This window comes from Aphelocoma coerulescens, chromosome 1 (genome assembly GCF_041296385.1).
Source record: "Aphelocoma coerulescens isolate FSJ_1873_10779 chromosome 1, UR_Acoe_1.0, whole genome shotgun sequence".
In the NCBI taxonomy this organism is placed as follows: Eukaryota; Metazoa; Chordata; class Aves; order Passeriformes; family Corvidae; genus Aphelocoma; species Aphelocoma coerulescens.
This window is the reverse complement of record NC_091013.1, coordinates 3,085,471-3,106,577: the sequence shown is the minus strand read 5'-3', so window position 1 is coordinate 3,106,577 and position 21,107 is coordinate 3,085,471. Positions and strand designations below refer to the sequence as shown.

Here is a 21,107-nt window from a genome sequence, read left to right as displayed (position 1 = left end):
ATACTCTGCTCATGGTTCAAGTATACATCTTTGCAGCAAAGGAAGGATAAATAAATTATGATCCTAACCAACATTGGATAATTAGATGCTTTATACGGGCAGGAGAAGGGAAAAAACATTGAAATTGGTCTATAGGAGTGAACAATTTGTACTGCAAAAGCCAGTAATGAGTCCTGGAGCCATCTGACCTCTGTTAAGTCCTTTTTAATGTATAGAAACCCAACATTTTAGTCTGAGGTTGGTGTGTTCCCAAAAGAGAGTAGATATCCAGGGAGGGTGGCCAAGGGATGTTTCTGCACCCACTGGACACTTTTTCTGCATGGAAATCAGCAGAGCATTTCCACAGTGTGAGATCTCAGCACCAACAAACCTCCATAAGCTGGTTTTGGTTCCCTCAGAACCTGTCAGACACTTGAATTTCAGCTGCAGCTTTGGGAGTGCCAGGAACTGCTCCATTGTGCTGCTGGTCCTGAGGATGCAGATCTTGGGCAGAGCAGAGCAGATTGGTGGAGCAGGGATGGGTTTTGTCCACAAGGAATAACTGATGGCAAGAGTTCATATTTCCTTAAACACTTTCCTCCTCTCAGCATAATTAGTGTCAGTCATCATGTCACGGTTTGTGTGGATAAATGTTTTCAGGGGATGGTAGGAAGGAATGAATTTATCAGCCCTGGGATCTGGTGAGGGGCACAGCCAGCACTGAGGAATTTATTGCTGGGAGGAGATGCAAAGAGCACCTGCAAGTTGTGCTGCTGATGGAATTCCCTTCCCCGTGTGCCATGTGCTGACACAGGACAAAGCAGCCCCGGATGGGAATATGTGACATCCTGGAAATGCTCCTTTCAGGCCACAGAGGTACAGGATGTTCAAGCAGTACCTTTGGCATTGAAAGGGCTCTGTTCTGGTAATCTCATGTTTGCAGAGAGTTTCTGCTAGAGGCTGAGCAGGCAAGGCAGGGGAAGACTCCTTTATACACATAATCCCAGCAGCAGGAGGGCGACTAGGACACAGCCAAGCAGTAGAATAACAATGGATAAGCAAGAGCTGGAGCACACACTGAGCTTTTTTAAACTTCTCTCCATGATGGATTTGTCAGACTCATCACAGGGTCTTACCTGTTCCCTTATGAGCTCAGGCTGTCATCAGGCTGACACTGAGCAAACACACTCACAAGGCATCAGGAACATTTGCTCAAACACAGGACTTGCATTCATTTTCCCACAGCTTTGAGTCATCTCAGCAAATCTGGGAGCTATTTTTGGGTTTTTTTACCTGGCATCCTATGGAAGTAGCAAATGTTCAGTCCTATGGATGTGTATAAGTGTGTTTGGGGGTTTTTTTCTCTGTTTTCCCATCCCCTCCCCTGGTATATTTTACACCTAATGGCTATTTTCTTTCCTATTTCTAGTCAGAAAATTAGAGAACCATCTTTTACTGGAGACCACTCTTTTGCCCTGTCAAATCCTTGGCTTTCCACAGACACTGTCATCCCTTTGGAAGATGACGTGAAACATTAGTGAGGGATGGTGGATTTGACTCTGGCACAGTCAGCTTCTGCAAGGAAGCAACAGAAGTGAAACTATGCTTATTCAATCACCTACCTACACAGAAAAAATAAATACATTTTTAAAAAGAGAGGAAAAAAAAGAGAACAATGAATTATTGAAGCCAAAGCCAAAGCAAATAGTTCAGAGACAGCCCATGAGGTGAAATAAGTTCCCACTCATTTGTGGGCTGTAAAGTTCAAACAATAAAGCTACTCTAAAAATATTCTGCTCACTGATAATTCATAAATAAAAGAAACATAAGTATGTCAGATTCCTCAGTAAACTTTTAAAAAGTAAATGACTCGATTTTTTAAAAGTCTGACTTTTAAAGAGTGGCTGGAATGGAAGATTTACTTTTTACACATACTCATGCTCTTGTACACACAGGGAAAGGGGATTCCACTGCTTTATTTAAACCTTGAAATTGTAAATTCCAATTCAACAGTGAGTGAGGCAGCTTTGCTTACCTAAGTTTTGCTTTTTGGCTCCCCATCCTCTTCCTTCTCAGCCGAGGTAAATCCCCAGAGCTGAGCTTGCCACAAGCAGCAAGAGGTGGTGGTTTGCTGCTGGTTCCTATCAGATCCACGTGTCCTGACATTTTCCCACTGCTGCTGAGCATCCTGCCCCACTGCTGCTGAGCATCCTGCCCCACTGCTGCTGAGCATCCTGCCCACTGCTGCTGAGCATCCTGCCCCACTGCTGCTGAGCATCCTGCCCCACTGCTGCTGAGCATCCTGCCCACTGCTGCTGAGCATCCTGCCCCACTGCTGCTGAGCATCCTGCCCCACTGCTGCTGAGCATCCTGCCCCACTGCTGCTGAGCATCCTGCCCCACTGCTGCTGAGCATCCTGCCCCACTGCTGCTGAGCATCCTGCCCCACTGCTGCTGAGCATCCTGCTCCACTGCTGCTGAGCATCCTGCCCCACTGCTGCTGAGCATCCTGCCCCACTGCTGCTCTGCTGGGCTTGCAAAGAACAGTGGAAGTGACGCCTGCACAACACCAGCTGGGAAAACTCCAGCTCGTTCCACAGCAAGGCTGCTTTCTCCAGCTGAAGTGAATAAATATTGTCCTAATGTATGAATATAACACTTCTGTGCAGTCTCTCACTGCCTAATGAAGATTTGTCTTGGTTTTGCAAAAGATTTCCAGTGTTTTCACAGAATTATCAACATTGCAAGAGACCTTTAAATCATCCAGTCCCAGCATCACCCCAGCAGCACCAGCATCACCCCAAACCCTGTCCCCAGCAGGCACATCCAGACCCCTCCTGAACATTTCCAGAGACAGTGACTCCACCACCTCCCTGGGAAAATTATCCCAATGTCTGACCACTCTTTTTCTGATATTTTTCTCAATATCCAATTTGCTGGAGCAGTTTAAGGCCATTTCCTCTCATCCTTTTGCTTGGGACACATCAGAAGAGCCCAGCCCCCCCCCCACTGCACCCTCCTGGTCAGGGAGTTGTAAAGAAACAATTTTATTCTTTGTTTTTGTAGAGAAACAACTCCTCTTCTCTTCTCTTCTCTTCTCTTCTCTTCTCTTCTCTTCTCTTCTCTTCTCTTCTCTTCTCTTCTCTTCTCTTCTCTTCTCTTCTCTTCTCTTCTCTTCTCTTCTCTTCTCTTCTCTTCTCTTCTCTTCTCTTCTCTTCTCTTCTCTTCTCTTCTCTTCTCTTCTCTTCTCTTCTCTTCTCATCATTGTAGGACCAAAAGGTCAGATAAAAACATTTCTGTGATTTTTTTTTTCTTTCTTTTCAAAGCTTTCGCTTTAAGATGCTTCAAGAAGATTTAAGATGTTTTTGTCTTCCAGGACAATCTAATGACTGGAATGGCCTAGAGAACACAGTGACTGAACTTTGGGATTGGTGTACAAAGGGATCAGGTGATCATCAGATGTTTCTAGAGAAGAGCCAGGTCTCTTCCTGTTGGTGAAGCTGTTTTATAGTCAATACACAGCCATGACAATTATTTTAGGAATGTTCTGAGTCCTTATCTGGATAAAAAAAATAATAGGAATGCTTGTTTGATTATCAAAACATGGATATTAGGGCTTGGCAGATGAAGAGTTAAGACAGCTGTGCACTTTCATCTCAGCACCCCGAAGCATCTTTGAGTTGTAGGACACAAACCTCAGATCTATGAAGTGACTGTAAATTTCTTGGAGCACACACAATTTATGTGTGTGTGATGAAACAAAGGATCAGGAAAAGTGATGTAAAATTTGAAATAAACAATCCATAATTGAAACATTTACATCCTCTACATGGGATTGCAAATGAAAACCTGTGTTACCACACAGCATAAAACCACCTGGAAATTCTTTCCACAAATTCCAGGCAGACCCTGCCTACAGTGGTTTGAGAGAACTTGTTCACTGTGGAGTGGGTAGAGAAACTCTGAGGATTAAGTAAAGTTTGTCTTTTGAAATAAGTACTTGCATGTTGCCCAGGCTGCCCAGAGCAGCTGTGGCTGCCCCTGGATCCCTGGCAGTGTCCAAGGCCAGGTTGGATGGGGCTTGGAGCAACCTGGGATAGTGGAAGGTGTCCCTGCCATGGCAGGGAACAAGGTGATCACTTCCAATCCAAACCATTCCATGATTCTATGATTCTGTGTCTGATTTCCCCCACGGGAGAGCTAAACATTTACATAAATCAGCAGTTTTAAGCCTCTCATGCCCCTCCTCACCACCACCACCCTGCCCCACTCACAGACACCCCACAGGCCCCTGCAGCGTGTGCTCCTTTCTTCCTGACATCCATTCCTGGTGCCACCTCTGTGCTCAGCTTGCTTGGGCTGCAAGCTGGATTTATTTACTTTATAGAATATTGTATGGCAGAGTGCAGCACTGCATTCCACCAGGCCACACGGTGCCGGGAAGCTCAGCACAGTGCTGGTAAAAAAAATAAGTGCAGTGATGCCAAAAGTCACAGAATCACAGAATGCTTGGGGTTGAAAAGGACCTTAAAGATCATCTGGTTCCAACCCCCCCCCATCCTCTCATCAGTGCCAGCCTTGGTGGCTCTCAGGCCAGACCCATTTAAAACAGGTTTTCCTTGCCAAAGCTTTAGAGGAGCAGAATCTCTAGAACTCAAGAGAGCTGCCAAAGTGATATGAGTCAGAAATAATTTCAAATTCCCATTAAAAAAGCCTCTCTAGCAGAGATGCTACGTGGACACCGCTGCTACCTGGTTTGCTCCTTGTCATCTGGACACTGCAGTGACCTGCAGAATTCCCAGGGCTTGTGCCAGAGGCAATTGCTCCAAGCACTCAGCTCTTTCAACATCTGGGGTACTGCACCCTCTCCTCGTGGTACAAAGAGATCAGGAACTGCTCAAATTAAATTCCTTTATTAATGGAATGGTTTTAGTAGACCAAAATTGAAATGGATGAAAGGAATGCTTGTCCTTTATGGCTGCCAGAAAAAGTAAATATTGTCTACAGACATTACACAGCTTTCTTTTTAACCAAAATTAAATACGGTCCGGAGCAAAGCAAGCAATCTGTAGAATTGTATTGTTATGCTGCTGTTACAAACTATTTACATTGGATAAAAAACAGGTGTCTCAAAGCCAGCTAGAACCTTAGTTGATTACTGTTGTGATCCTGTGTGTCTTGCCCTCATCCCCCCTTTTTGCTATCAGATATAAATCAGGCACTTGCAAGGTTAAAAAAAGTGAGTGATCATAAAACAATCACAAAACAAGCTCTGAGCAGCAGAGACAGAGAGCGAGTTCTCTTCCTCACCAGCCAGCACTGCTCTGTCCCCCTCCTTCGAGATTTAAGAAGGAGTTTAACCCCTCCCTGAAGTTCTTCCCACATCCAACCATCTGTCTCTCCAAACAACTTACTTTCAGTGCCAGGAATCCCCAGGCAGGCGATCCCTGGGACGAGAATATACATTTTACATATGCATATTTCAAAGGAGCACGTTTCCTTCTAGCAGTGCTGTGTGCTGTCCCTGCATGTTCACAGTAAAACCACGTCAAATAAATATTTGAGGGAATCAGCACAGTGCGTCCAGTTTCACTTTCCAAACGGAAAGTGGCGTGTCTGCTTTCAGTGGTGGCATAAGGCAGAGGTTTAATACAAACCCAATTTTGCTAAGTCATGATCAGGAACAAAGAAATGCTGCCTAATTACAAGATACTTGATTAACAACTCAGCCAAAGGGGTAGATTTACTGTACACCAAAGCTGTTTGCTGAAATAGGACTGAAAAGGAAATAATCCTGAAAAGGACTTCACTTTTGGTTTCACAGCAGACGTACAGCACAGAAAGTGTGGGTTTTTTCAGTTTGCTGAAAAAGGATTATTCAGAATAATTTGTCCATCCAATCAAACATTACTTTGCTGTAACAACATTGTTCTCAGTTCCCTCTCTCTTTGGTCCTCCTGCCTGTATTTCTCCTCCAGCTTTTGCTTTTCAGAGTCCACACTGTAAAAAGTAGAATCTGTGCTTCTCCTGATCTTCTCAAACTGGCTGAAATCCGCCACGTACTTTCCGTTTGGAGAGAGGGAAACCACAGGCACGAACTCGTAGCCCCAGTGGATCTCCTCAGGGATGTAGGAAGTCCTGCTCTGGCAGACAGCGCTGGTGGACTCCACCGTGGCGTTCAGGAGCACCACGAGCTCAAAGTCCTTCTCCTTGAGGTTTTGAGGTGTGAGGTCTCTCAGAGGGCTGCTTTCATCCAAAATGTGGTAGAAGGTTAAAGGCAAAATGAGAAATGGACTCTCCGAAGAGGAGTCAACATTGAATTTGACACTGGCTTGGTTCAGCAGAATCCTCTCCCCTTCTTTGGTTTCGTAGGTCTGAAGAAGCTTCCCAGAGAGCTGACACTGTATCAGGAGGCTCTTCCTCATGTTTGCCACTCTGATCACCAGGCAAAGCTCCCCGTTGTGTTTGGTGATGACGGCGCAGTGGCTGAATTTAATTGTCTCTGCCCTTTTCTTCGGCCTTGCGATCTTGGCCAGGAAGGTACCTGTGATGAAGATCTCAATCAGGGTGGTGATGACCAGCTGGGCCACAAGCAAGAAGATGGCGTGGGGACACTCTTCTGTGATGAAACGAAATCCATAGCCAATGGTTGTCTGGGACTCCAGGGAGAAGAGGAATGCCCCAGTCAGGGAGTCCACGTTCTTCACGCACGGCTCCCGCTTTGGGGAGAACTTGTTCATTTCCAAGTCCCCGTGAAGGAAAGCGATGGCGTAGTAGATCACCCCAAAAAGGAACCAGGTCATGACAAAAGTAGCAGCAAACAGGGTGAGTTTGTACCTCCATTTCATGTCTATGACTGTAGTCCACAGATCCTGCAGGTAGAGCAGGTAAATGCCATCGACTTTGTCAATCCTCACGTTGCTGTGGCCGCTCTTGGACATCACGCGGGGTTTGTGTGCCTTGAGCATGGCGGTGTCGATGCCGCCGTTGACCAGGGGCACGCGGGACATGTTGATCTTCGTGGGTTCCATCCTCACTGCTTCAGGCCTGAGGAGAGAAGAAAAGAGAAGAAAAGAAGGCTGTTACTTAATGAGACCAGAGCTGACTCTGAGAAGCATTTGAAAATGTTGATGGAGAGAAGCACAAACATAATTTAAACACAGCAGAAGTGAATAAAAACAGCTGGAATATAAAGTTACCACTGTACAGTATCTGACATTAGAAATAATTTGATATTCTTTTTTTGTTTCCAGGAAAAAAAAAAAAAAAATCATTCTTTGATTCTGGTGCCTGCCAAGTATGGAGAAGTAGGTCTCTTTTATGATAGCCTGCAAAAGAAATTTGTCAAAGCTGAAATTTTATATCAATACTTTATTTCTGTAAAAGGCATTAAATATTTTTTTTCCTTACGTTTCTCTAGAGAAGAGGCTCTTTTTGATTAGTGAGCAGGTTTTCTTTAATGCCCTGAAGAGAGACATCTGATCAGAATTAAAGTCGCTGGGTTCAGAACGCAGATCCAGCTCACCACCTCTGTCCCTTCCTGCGACGGAGGCAGAATGAGCCAGACCAGCTTTCACTGGGAACAATTAACTTCCACAAGTGATTTACTCAGTCGGATCTGGCTCTTTGTTACGGACCTACAACTAACCTAGAGGGAAACAAAGCAGACCTGAGCACATCAAAGGCGAGGTTTGGAATATTTACACCTGGATGCAACACTCTGAAGCTGTTTGCACTGGACAGCACTCCCACATTTTAAGCCGTCTGAAGGAAAAAAAAACCAAAAAAAAATTTTTTTAAAGGAAGTAATTCACAAAGTCAGCATTCTAAACGTGGGCCCTGACCTGCGCGACCCCAGCAATCATTACAGCACCCGACTCCTGGGTTTGTTTACTGGGCATCAGTCCGGATGGAGAGGGAGAGTGCGGGCACCCAGGGCTGGGCAGAGCCCCCGGGGTGAGGCAGAGCCCTGCCCGTGCCAGCTGGAGGAGGCACGGACGGGACCCGGCTCGCAGGACCAGACAGCGATTACGTAGAGCAAGGACAGTGCATGTTATAGTCGTTCCCAACAACAAAACTTCCTGCTGACAAAAGCAACAAAGAAAAAAAACATCCCATGCATCCTTTGTGCTTTGGCAGGTCTCACAAAAAGGCATTGTTTTGTCCCATTGTTTTCCTCAAAAAGAGCCTCCAAGTCAGTGATTAGTTTTCGCCAACCGCTGGAAAAAAATAAATGAGAAGGGGAAAAAAAAAAAAGTCTTCCTTATAGCTACTTAAAAGAATTTTGCAGGAAGTACAAGATATATTTGTGGCACACACATGTGCCAGCCCAGGACATCAGCATAATTGCTCACTGAAGTACCTTTCCTGTTATGTCAATTAAGGATAATTTTTGTTTGTGACTGTACTCATCGCACTGTTGCAGATTTTCTGGGAAAGGGTGATTAAACTTATCCCCCATTAACAACTGCAGCTGATTCCAGTTTTGGTTTAATCACCAGCATTTCTCTTCCATAGCTGAGAACCATTGCCACAGATATATATATATATTTATGAAAGAAAGGAGTGCATCCATGATCGCAGTAGGAGATTCCTTATGTGACAGTCAAATCAACACACAGAGCGCAGCATGTCCGGATAATAAACAGGAAAAAACCTTCAAGTGATCTGAAAAAGAACAACGGGAGGAAATGTGGGGGCTGGGAGGGGTAGGGCTGGGAAGGACTGTACATGCAACTGCTCTTCAGGCCAACTCAAACCCCAGCATTGCTGTCAGGGGGAGGTAAATATGTGCAGCCTCTAATGGGAAACCTTTCAGGCAAGTGCATGTTCCTTAGGGAACACACCAAGCCTCTCCTTGGATAGGACATGGATATAAAACATGCCCAAAAGTCTGTCCTGAGATCAGTACGCTTCTCCCTCTCAAGCACACTTCCCCTTAGCCAGTGCTTCCACAGCACTGGAACAAGTTTCCCTGACACGAATTGCTGTGCCAGGAGATAGCTGGGATCTCTGCTCCAGTGTTGGAGACACATCCCCATCCCACCCCCTTGCTCAGCCTACCTGGATGCCTGCTCCTGGGAGCAATTCCCAGGGCTGACAGCTCCTCCTCTGCTGGAGGTCACAGGGATGGGGACAGCCAAGGCTCCACCTTCCCTTCTTGGAGATCCAGCTGGTGGGGTTGGGCTGGAGGGGCAGGGACAGGGCTCCCGGGGTGTCTGAAGGTAAGAGTTACCTGTCCAAGGTCAGGGATGGCCCAAGGCACGTGGACACTCAGCTCTCCACACTCACCATCCCCAGGAGACACTGGATCCTGCACCAGGGGTCGGTATGTGTGTGGGGGATGCAGTGGGAATAACAACAGTCATAGAATCATGGAATGGTTTGGGGTGGAAGGGACCTCAAAGCCCATCCAGTGCCACCCCTGCCATGGGCAGGGACACCTCCCACTGTGCCAGGCTGCTCCAAGCCCCAATGTCCAGCCTGGCCTTGGGCACTGCCAGGGATCCAGGGGCAGCCCCAGCTGCTCTGGGCACCCTGTGCCAGGGCCTGCCCACCCTCCCAGGGAAGGAAAAAGGTTCAACCCTCACAAGAGCCTGGTAAGAGCTCCTGCCCCTGTCTCTGGCCTGCCCTGGAATAGGTTGTTCCCTGTCCAAGAGCCCCAAATGAAAAGAATCCTGACACAGCAGCCTCCCACATTTCCAGACCTGCTAAAGGACGGCACCACAGATAAGACACCAAAATGCCACAGCAGACGAGCGTCCCCCAAGAGATGGGAGGCAGGAAAGAAGTTTCAAAGCACAATGTCTTCCCTGGGCTGCACCAACAGAGAGAGGCACAGCTGCAAAATTTGCCATTTCACGTTTTAAGCTGAGAAGTGAAGCTGTGGTGCAGCCCTGGACAAGGCTGGCACACTCCAGACTGGTCCAGCTCACAGCCAAGGCTGTTTCTCACTGTCCATCTCCCCTGTCCCCATGTGTAAGGTTGATCCCCACATGTGGCAGAGCGGGAAATTTTGGAGTCTGCCATAGGTGAAAGAGGCTTTTTCAGAGCTCCCCTATCATCTTCTGTGTTCTCCCCTGATTTGTGACAAAGTTACTCAGCTTTACAGCCACTTCCTGAAATGGATCCCAGCCAATTTCTGGTGCTTTTTTTGGTGTCAGGGTATTTTTTGTGTTGATTTGCTTCCTACTTTTTTTTTTCTCTCTCACATCACTCTTTCCTGTGTGATCCTGAATTCCTCTAGTGCTCTTTTCCTCCCCAGGGAAATTCCTCTTGGTTTCCTTTCCCTGCAGAAATACTTCCCTCCTCTGCCACACTGCCACAGGAAGAGAGGATCTGTCATGCTGCCTCTGCTCCCTCCCTTATCACTGGCAGCAGCCAGCAGCAATCACTTGGGGGAAGAAACTCTGATGAAACCATCAGTAGAAAAAAGAAATAAGGGCTTCAGAGGAGGATTCTCTCCTGCCCCCACTTCCCCAGTGCTTCCTGAGTGAAGTGACCACTATAGTATCCCGAAATAAATGATTCATGGGTGTCTGCATGTGTAAAAAATACATCATAACACCTGCATTGCTATTTCCCATCTTATAGAGGCACCTTACACTCTCTGCCCTGACAACCCAGCACCTCAGCCAAAATTCTTTGATTTGTTTGCTTTATGTTCCCTCTAAATCACAAAGCACATCTACCACAGTAAGTTACTATGAGCAAACAAGCTTAAGTAATAAGAGTAATACACATTTTTAAATTAAAAGAACTTCTTCCATCTGTTCCCTAACTGATTTTACACTGATAAATTACTTTTTATTGCTGTAAATCAAAGTGGCGCTGCAAATAAAATTGAGCTGAAGGAGAGTGAAGGAAATCTACTTCAAGAGGGAAGAAAATGAAATTGTCTCAGGCTTGTCTAGCATTCTAATGTCCTCTGAAATACCTCCTTTCCTCAGCAGCCCTTTGGAGCAACCAAAGGAGACTCCCCCTCAGAGCATATGGAAGTTCAGTGCAGACAAAGCCAATAAAACGTAGAGCTACATACCAAACCACCAAGCATGAATACCTTGACATTAAGGTAATTCCAGCAGCCAGGGATCTAACCAGCACATTACCACTGCTTCCAGGGAGCACATTATCAGCGAGCCGAAGCCAGCTTGCATACACGCAAAAATGTTCCTCTTGCATGGAGCCAGCTTTGCTTGTGCAAGATCTCTCTTGGCAGACACAAGTGATTAAAAGCGTACAGGAGCATGACTTGTTCGAAGGGCCTCAGCTGTTTTCTTTTTTTCCCAATCAGATATGGCTTTGCCACTGGAGCAAATCCTCACGCATGCTTCGCTGCCACTCCGATACGGGGGCAGAGCTTGAGCTGTTTTTTCAAGCGGCAAAAAACCATTAGCAGGCTTGGCATCGAGAAAATGAAAAGGCAGGGGTGAGGAAAGAAAACACTGAGGAGGGCTGCATAATCTTCAGATCTTTCCTAGGTCTCATGTGGTTCAGTAGGTTACAAAAGTGCCTCCTGAATTCTCAGTGCTCTGCGTAGCATGAACATCCTCCTCCCTCTGGGCTGTGCACCAGGTTATGCTGTACAACTGTCAACCAGCAAAATCCTCCTCGGGGGCTGAGTTATGGAATTCAAAAGGAGCAGAAGAGGAGGGAGGGAGGGAAGGAGAAGCTGCAAAAGGGTGCTTTGCCTCTGGCACAGCCACACGGCTGGACACTGCTACCCTGGGCTCCAAAAAGAGCCCTTCAGTGCTAGGAGCCACCAGGGAGTGATGACAGGCAGGCTTGAAAAGCTAAACTTACACATTTTGGGGTTTTATCACAAAAAGACTGAGACAAGAGAACCGTAAATACACCCCCAAGTCAAAATCAGCTCCCAAATCTGTGCCTTCAGCTGCCACCTTGGAGCCACCCATCAGCACCAGGCAGCCCTGGGAATGGTCACTCTCCCCAGTTTGGGCACCAGGAGCAGGTGAAAGCAGGGGCACGTCCCAGGGCAGGACAGGAGGGCTGAGGGGTGCAGTGGTCAAGCCAGAGATGGGTTTTACATCACTCACAGCAAGGCCAGGGCAACAACCTTTCACAGAGCAGTGGTAAGGAAGTGAAAACCCAAATCCATCTGTCTCTTCTAGGCTGCTGACTGCTGGGCATGGAAGATGAATTAAAGGTGGGCAAGTCTCAGGTGTGTTGTCTCTGAGTGAGATTTGCCCAGGAATGTTGTTGTTTCCCAGGGCAGGGTGCAAGGCTTTGCACTAGCGATGGATTTACACAGAGGAGCCTCCTTCGGAACTACACTGATGCAGAGAAATAGAAAAACAACCAAAAATGCAGAGAGGAGGCAAAAGATGACTCTCAAAGCTTGTTAAAATTAGTGGACAAGCTCCCAGTGATTCCCAAGGCCTCCAAGAGGAGAAAAAGCATATCCTGCAAGGGTGTGAGCAGCTAACACACTGCAAGTGAGCATCCACCCTTCCAAAATCCTGCCCTCCAGCCTCTGGCCTGGGCTCTGGGGATGAGCAGGGGACTTGGCCATGCACATCCTTCAAGTACACCAAAGTGTTCTTCCAGGAAGAAGCAAACAAACTCCTCACTCCACGAAACTCTCCTTTTTGTGCTCAGCATTATGGTTTATGCACAGCTGGGAAAAAAAGAAAGGTTCCCTAGAAACCTGTCCCGCTTCTTTTATTTTTTACAAATGACTTTTCTTCAGCATGGCAGCGTAACATACTTTAGAATGCCTCCCTTGCTGGCACACTGTTGCTCCAAAGGCTTTTCAAACACTGGGAGAGCACAGTTAAGCATTTAAAACCTGCCCATGCCGTGATGCTCTTCCCACCCACAAACCCTTTCCTCATTCTTGCTGTACAAACCATCCCTGGCTCTTTCTATGCAGACAAGTCTGAACAGACTCCCGGGATCCTGCCCTCTCTGTTTCTGGGAAGTTGGGTGCCAGAGCTGTTCTGCAAGGCTGAAAGGGACATTTATTGTTGCATTTTGCTTATGGAGCTCATACCCTGCGCTTCCACTTTCAGTTACATCTTGGGCTGCTGTGGGAACATTAAACCGCTCAGCACAGAGAAGGAGCTAAGCTGGGACTAAACAGTAGTGATGTCCTACCCCAGTCGAGCTTAGCAGCCAATATAAAGCCAGGGCTGAACTTTCAGAGAGCTTAATGCCAATTGTTGTCCTGTTCTGCAGTCACTGCCACTGTTCTCCACTCTCCCCTTCCAGAATGCACCTGGGGACTTCCAACAGCCAAATCTTGTCATTCTTTCTCCCTGAGGTATTTCTCCTTACCACAAGGGTGTCACTCATTATCCTGCTTTCCCTCATTTTGCTCTGTACCCCATCCCTCTCCCCTTCCCACTCTCTGTGAATCAAAAGATCCAAACCAAGAGTGCTTACCCCACCACCAGGAAAGTGTGTAGCTCACTGCAGAATGCTTTATGTTCAGCAAAAATCTCCCTGTAGGCTCACACCACCCATTCCTGACCTCTCCATCACATCAGAGAATCATGGAACCACAGAAAGGTTTGGGTTGCAAGGGACCTTAAAGGTCATCTCGTTCCAACCCCCTGCCATAGGCAGCAACAACTCTGTTTTCAGTGATTTCAAACTTTGCAAAGCTTCAATTAGTGCAAGGTCTCCCCTCCCCATCCTCTCAGCTCCTTATCAGTCAGCAATGTGGGAACAAAGCCTCAGACTCAGGGAGGAGTCTCACCTTCACCTCCAAGGATCAGATTTGGGAACACAAGTGGCAGCAGCCACACAGTTTGGGGAGCTTTGCAGTGCAGGAGGGAGGTGGAGGAGCAGGGCAGGGGAGAATATTGGGAGAAGATTGAAGACAAGCCAAGGAATGCCTCATTTTTTGGCTCTTCCTGCTTAGACACGAGATAAATTAATCCATGTGGTGTTTTGTGGCATGCCTGAACGCAGAGCTCCTGGGCACCCAGCAGGGTGAGGGTCAGGGATGAAGACACCTGTACACATTCCAGCACCAAACAGAAGCTGGGCAGGGATTTTCTGCAAAATAGTTTTTCACTTACTCAACTCAGGCCTACCTAAGTCCTTCCTAAGTACTTAATTCCTTTTTTGGGAACGGGCCCTTGGCCAGCCAGCTGCTCTGGCTGCTGGGAGAGTGTTTTCACACAGCTCCTGCTGCCTTCCCCATCCCAGAGTGGGGACAGGCCACCTCTCCAGAGCACAGCTCCCAGGGAAAAGACACCCAGAGAGGTTGGTGCTGCCTTTTTTGTCTGATTTCAGGGCTGAGGCTCAAGGTGGGTGAGTTGTTTGCCCCAAAGGCATGTTTTCCCTTGATTTCAGCCTCTTTGGATGCTGCTGGGTATAAATCACCTGGCAATAATCCTCCTCATGAGCTCATGTGCCAAGAGTTTCATGTTTCTGTACCCAAATGAGGGGTGTCTGTGTTTCCTTCCAGTATTTGAGTCGCAGGGTGGCGGCTTCATTAGGCAACAAGATAGAAAATAATGAGTCTGAAGCCATTTACTGATCAGGTTAAGTTGGAAAAAGTTCACAGGGAAGGGAATCACCTCCCAGGTCAGCACGGGAACAAAGGGACTGGACTGGACTGCTGCGAGAGAAACCCAATAGGAGCCTTCCAGTGCCTGAAGGGGTCTGGAGAGGGGCCTTTCACAAGGACAGGGTGTGACAGGAAAAGGGGGAATGGCTTTAAGCTAAAGGAGGGAAGCTTTAGATATTGGGAAGGAATCGTTCCCTGGGAGGGTGGAGAGGCCCCTGGGGCTGTGGCTGCCCCTGGATCCCTGGCAGTGCCCAAGGCCAGGCTGGACATTGGGGCTTGGAGCAGCCTGGGACAGTGGGAGGTGTCCCTGCCCATGGCAGGGGGTTGGAATGAGATGGTTTTAAGGTCCCTTCCAACCCAAACCTTTCCATGATTCCATGATAAGCTTTCTGGGACTGTCATTCCCTGCTCACCACAGGTTGGCTGTGTCCTTGCTTTACCTTCATTCACAGCAGATAAAGGACAGCACCTTGTTTTTAACCTTCTCAGTACTCACCCATCACTTTGAATCACTTCATCACTTTGAATAGTAGTAATAATTATAATAAAGTCAAACTCAGAGCAACTGATTTGCCAGTCTGCAGCTGGTTTGAAATCTCCTGCATCTGTTTCAGAGCTGAAGAGGGGTTAGTGGAACAGAAAACTGTTCTGCTTTCTTTTCTTGTTTGTTTGCTTTTTTCCTCCAAATTCATTTCTTGGCCTAATAAAAATCTGGTTTTGTTTAAAAACAAGCAAGCAAACAAACCCAAAACCAGACATTTCCTTGGATTTTTAATTTCAATTGTCAGCAGGTGGTTGGAAATGAAGAGGAGCGTGCCAAGTCATGGCAGGGAGAAAAGTTAGCGCTTTGCTGGTTGTTGAAAAATTTGGATAAAACAGCTGCAAGGCTGCCTTCTCCAGGGCTGCTGCTTCTCCCTGACTCTCAGCTGGGACAGGAAAGACATTTATCAGGCAGCAATGGAGCATTTCAGACCAGTTAGAGCAGACAATTTACAGTTTTTTGTGCCCCTCTTTATTTTTTTCACAACAGATCCCCTGACGCCCCAAACCCAACATCAGACACCAGGCTCCAGCGCCTCACAAGCATCATCTCCTACCTGTGTCCCAACCCTACAAGGAAGGGAACATATCCAGGGGCTCAGCAGCTCTTTTTAATTACAATTTGTGGTGCCAGTTCATTGCACTGTGTCCCAGTCAAGTTGGGGTTTGTTTTTAATTAGTCACTGCACACCAGGGCTCTCTCAGAGCTGGGTGGAGGTGTGGTTGGGGGTGAGGCTCCCTGCAGGGTGTCAGGCTGCTGCTGGGGCAGAGTTTTTGCTCTGCTTTCTCCCCATAAATCACATTTCCAGTAAATCACGGCTCTCCTTTAGCCCATGCCACGAGCTCATTAAGAGTTGCTTTAATACCCCGTGAATACCCCACAAATATTATGTACATATACTCTGCAGAAATGAACCTGCCCATAATTTTCCACCTCTGTGCAGCCACTAAACCTCAACACTGAAATATCAGGCTCTGAAAAGAGTTTTCCACCAAAAAAGTATTAAAATTCCTTTGCCTTTTAAATTTCTAAAAACCTCAATAGTATTGGAAGTAATGGTAGGGGTGCAAAAGGCCAGGAAGCTGGTAAGGGACAAAAAAAAATATTTAAAGGTCTGTATATTGTTAGCCTTTTATTCATCTATTCCTAATGTGGACAAAATATAATCCAACTGGGGAAACAGCACACCTTGACCCAGCAGGAAGGTGGATGCTGTTACTGGAGTAAAGTTTTTCCTATAAAAGAGTTCCTGGATCTCTTTTACCTGTTTGTTGTGGCTGATTTGTGCTGCTTCATGTAGGCAGAGCAATGATAAACACAGAGTAACCTGCTAAATAATCCAAATTCTCGTCACCTCTGCACAGCCAGGACACACCAGTGAATTTGGAGTGGTGATGGTTTCAATCCTACAAAGCACATTTCCAAGAAAGAAGGATGGATGGGTTTGTCTTGTTGCAAGCTGATTTTCTCAGGAAGTTATTTGGTTATGAAGAATTGCCCTGCCTGTGTGAACAAGTTCACACTGCGGAAAATGTTTTCAAAAAGAGACTCTTCTCTCATGCTGGCAAAATGCAGCCTGTGAGACAAAGTACCCACTTCTCTCACCCAAACCTAAATTATTTTTAAATTGGATGTCTTTCTCTCTTAGGCAAAGCACAGATGATGCTACTGGCACAGCAGGGGCAAATATAACTGACTTATTTTTTGACTATTAATTTCTTTACTGTGAATTAGAGTAAGTGTGGACAATATTCTCTTTGAGGGGCACAGCAGCTTCAAAAATGTTCATTCCTACCCCGTTTTCTCTGCACTACAAAGATTTCAAATTGCATGAAGCACCCATTTCCCTTGATTTTCCAGGTCTGATAAATGGAGAGCAAGCTCTGCTTCCTCTCAAACAAATGTTTGGAAGCTACTTCACCAAAACAAAACTTCAACATTTTTAAATGCTGGAAAGAAAATTCAAGAGCGTCCAATAAATTCAGGATGTGATATTTCACAGGCAAACATTTATGTGCACTTACACAGAAGTCAGAGGTTTATTTCTACTATTTAAAATATCATTCCATAGTGTGTGAGCTCAGCTGGTTGGAGCCTGGTGCTAAAAACACCAAGGTTGGGGATTCAACCCCTGTATGGGTCTTTCCCTTAAAAGTTGGGCTTGATGGTCTTTGTGGGACCCTTCCAACTGAGAAGATTCTGTGATTCTGTGCTTCCCAGCTCTGTAAAGCACAAGCAGTTGCAAATCTGGAATATTGATGTGGGAGATTTTGCTGTATCTAAAGTCAGGTGTGGATGCATCATCTTTTACACACGTCCCCCTTTGGGCCATTATTGCCCTTAATAAAGTCTCTAGATCTTGAAACAAAATAATCTCCTCCAATGTGCAGTCTTGGACACATCCACAAGGGCCAGGAACCACTCCCTGGGGCTGTGGTCTGAGAGCAAAGTCCTTTGCTAAACACCTCCCAGAGGTGTGCTGGGGTCACCCTGGGGCTCACACACGCTGTCCCCATCCCTGTCTCCATCCCTGTCCCCCCACTCCTGTCCCAATCCTGCTGCTGCCCCTCACCAGGTCCCAGAGAGGACAGAAATGGTCATGGGGGTCCTCTAAACCTCTAAAATTCTGGACTGATGTACAAACCAGGGCCTTTCACCTGCCTCTCTGAGGTGGTCAGGCAAGAATTAAAGATATCAGGCACACTTCCCTGTTGGAGTAGGGTTGCTTATCCTCAGCACTGCCCAAGAGTTTTGTTTCAGGGCAGCTTTCTCTTTTTTTTTTCCTTTTTCTTGTTCCTGACCAATCCATGGATGTGGTTAATTTAAGGTTTAAAAGGCTTTTGCTCACACATACACACACACCCATATATGTTTTCCACTGAAGTCTGTGCTTTTTCCTAGACCCACCCAAATTCCAGTACATAGCTCACTCGTGTGCCAAGCTTCCCTACTCGCCTTCCAATGAGTGGAAAAATGCCCTTTTTTCCACTCCCATGCATTTTAGGGGGAGAAGCATGTAGGGGAGAAGGAAGAATTTAGTTATACCTGTGATTTCAGAGCAGGAAAAGGAAAGAACCTCAGTGTTGTCCATGGGAATGCTCTGTTCTTGAGGTTTATGGGGTTCTGAGCCCCAGTGCTTGCTTGGGACTTGAGCTGGAATTGTGGGGTGCTGAGGAGATTTAAAAATTAGTAAGTGTGAAGCAAAAGTAGCTGGTTGTTGGTAAAATTCCATTCTGTTCATATGAAGTACTTAATGCTCCTGAGTGCTCTGGTATTTTTGTAGGGGGATGACAGAAAATCAAAGATTAATGGTGAGAAACTTTGGGGGGTTTCAGGTGGAAATGGCTGCAGCTGTGTCATTCTCTGCTCCCTTTAACAGGGCTACCAGCAAATTCATGGAATCCCAGAATGGTTTGGGTTGGAAGGGACCTTAAACCCCATCCCATTCCACCCCTACCATAGGCAGGGACACCTTCCACTATCCTAGGTTGCTCCAAACCCCATCCAACCTGGATTTGAACCTGGGGAAAGGTGGTGGGCCAAGGGCTGGAACAACACACAAGCTCTGTTCAAAGCCTTTTCCATTTCTCTGGCCTCCATGGGGATTCTCTGATGCCTGGTTAAGGCTGGTCCCCCTTGATTTCCTCTTCTCAGGGAAGGCATTAATAAAGCCTCTCTGGCTTCCAGAGCTCCCTGGTTTCATGGAGCTTGTTGGAACATAACTTCTGAAGCCTCTGTTCACCTGCCAAGCCAAGCTGAAATTAGCCCATGGCTTTAAAGACGTGGGCTGGTTTGTACCCCTTCCCTCTTAGGTGATGGAAATTAAAATAGGCCAGGTTAATTATTTATCCTTTCCATCAGCAACATGTAACATTGTGCAGGAGTTTATTGTCACTCACAGATCTGCAAAAATTGGAATAAAAATGGATATATTTTTAAGAAGAAGCTGTTTCCTGAGTTTCTTGACTGGGAAGTTACACAGCCCAGCTCTGTGTGTCTTCCAGATAAACTCCCAAGGAATCGGAGGGAAAAGAATCTTTGTTTTCCTCGTTGCTTTCCCAAATTGTTTGATCCCTGCCAATTTCCATGACACAGACCCCTCAGTCTGCTGCAGAGACTGTGGCTTCAGAAAGGGAGGAAATAGCATGAAAGTACTGGTGCACATCAGTGTTTTTGGATTTTCTCGCCAAACCAGAAATAGCAAAACAAAATTTAAAAAAACCAAAAGCAAAAATAGTTTCAACTTTTCTGGCAAAATAAAATTAAAAAAAAACAAATCAAAAGAAAAAAAAGGTCGTTGTGGCTGTTTGTTCAAACCAAAAACTAAACCTTTTTTTTTGAGGTTTGCACAGATACGTGTGTGTGTGTGTGTGTCTTATTTAAGTCAGGTGAGGAACAAAACACTCCTTGGAGTGACAGATTGTGACATCTCGCTTCCACAAAGACAAAATACAATTTTTTTACTTTTCAAAATAGTTTGGGGGTTTTTTTTCCATCTAAACCTGGTTGAAAAGTCTCAGCCAACTGTAAGGACCACATGGGTTGGTTTGGTGACAAGTGACACTTGGAGGGACACAGCCTGTCCTGGTTGTTGGGATCTGGCAACACAACTACAGTTCCCTCCTCATTTTTCTTTTTCTCACAGCTCCTTAGGAACCTCCATAAAAGCAGTGATAATGTGCCCAAACAAGACAAAAATCTCACGCTGCTTTTCAAAGCCCCTGCGTTTCCTTACACTCAAAGGAGCCTGTTTTGCTGGTTTATTTACACATCCCTTATCTTTATGGCTGCTCCTTTATGATCCCATGTCATCTCCAAAGCTCCTGCAATCTTTTACAGTTGGGAAGGTCCAGCTTTGATCACTGGGGTAATCAGGCTGAATAGAACATTGTTCCTGCTCTGCCGAGAATTTTTTCCGACTGCGCTCAGGACACCGCAAACTTATTTTTAAAACCCTACAACGCTCAGCAGCTCCTCTACCTTGTTTTTTTGTGAGTTTTTTACAGATGCCGTGGACTTCAGGAGGCACTTTGATGTTTTCCAAGCTGCCTGATTTATGAGAACAAAAAATACCACCGTTCCCCAATTATTTTCTGTCGCCTTGTAATAAGGCTTGATGCATCCATGGAAATTCAGTCTAGGCACAAAGAATAACTGGGGAATGAGGAAATCAGCTGCATCTCCCACAAGAGATCATTCTTCCAGTGGAAAAATCAACCTTTTTTGATCTCTAATCCTCTGTACTTTTCCTGTAATATTTAATAAACCCTCCATTTTCATTGGAAAACACACTTGATGGGAAATGTGTAACTGGTAGACCTTTATGTGTTATTTTAGTGCTGTTTATATTCTATTTTAGAGCTGTTTGAAGAGAAGTCATATTTTGTAGGTAAGTCCTGAAGATAAGTAGTGACAAAAAGCAGCTGAGCAGGGCTGTGAATATCTCAAATTGTAGCAGATTTCAGATGGGGTTAAGATAATGGCACTGCTGAAAGTCCAGGGACTGTCACTCCACCAGCCAGGTGGCAGCTTAGAGGCAAAGCAGAAAACTCCTCCATGCATTGTCCTGGTGACACCCTGTCAAATCCAGCCTTTCCCAAAGGAAAAACTCTTCCTGAAAAGTTCTTCCCCTGTTCCATTTGCTGCATGGCTCAGACTTCTGGTCTGCAGGCATCTTGGTGCCACAGCATCTCCAAAATCCAACTTTTCTTTCAGTCCAGAGTTTCAGTTTATTAATTAACATCTCCCAGTGCTCCTCCTGCTCACAGTCATTCTCATCTGTCCCACTCAAAACTTCTGGGATAAAAATCTTATTTCTTTTCTGCTCTTTTGACCATTTTAATTTCTCCTTCCTTAATTCAAACACTTCTTTCAGCTCTTTATACCCCTAAAGGCCACAGTCTAACTTTTCCACAGCTGCTTCCCTGGTCCCCATAGCTCTGCTTTCTTCTGCTCTTTGTTGGCATCTCATTCCTCTTTGCCATCAAGTCAATCCCTGGGGGTTTTTTGCTCTGTTCCTAGTTTAGATTTCTCTTCTCCAATTCCACAG

At 46.1% G+C, this 21,107-nt stretch overlaps 1 protein-coding gene across 9 annotated transcripts in view; it reads right to left on the bottom strand.

Moving 5' to 3' along the window:
• Positions 1 to 4,875: 4,875 nt before the first annotated feature.
• KCNJ15 (potassium inwardly rectifying channel subfamily J member 15) overlaps positions 4,876 to 21,107 on the bottom strand; it is a 35,905-nt gene continuing 19,673 nt past the window's right edge. For 4 of the 9 annotated variants that reach the window (XM_069012479.1, XM_069012313.1, XM_069012560.1 and 1 more), the window contains exon 2: positions 4,876 to 7,025. In XM_069012479.1, coding sequence (XP_068868580.1) covers positions 5,879 to 7,009 — 1,131 coding nt within the window. In that variant the 5' untranslated portion in view covers positions 7,010 to 7,025 and the 3' untranslated portion in view covers positions 4,876 to 5,878. Of the gene's footprint in view, positions 7,026 to 7,388; positions 7,519 to 7,626; positions 7,719 to 11,016; positions 11,186 to 21,107 lie in introns of those variants that run through there. The other 5 variants (XM_069012159.1, XM_069012636.1, XM_069012100.1 and 2 more) reach the window with 5 other exon arrangements.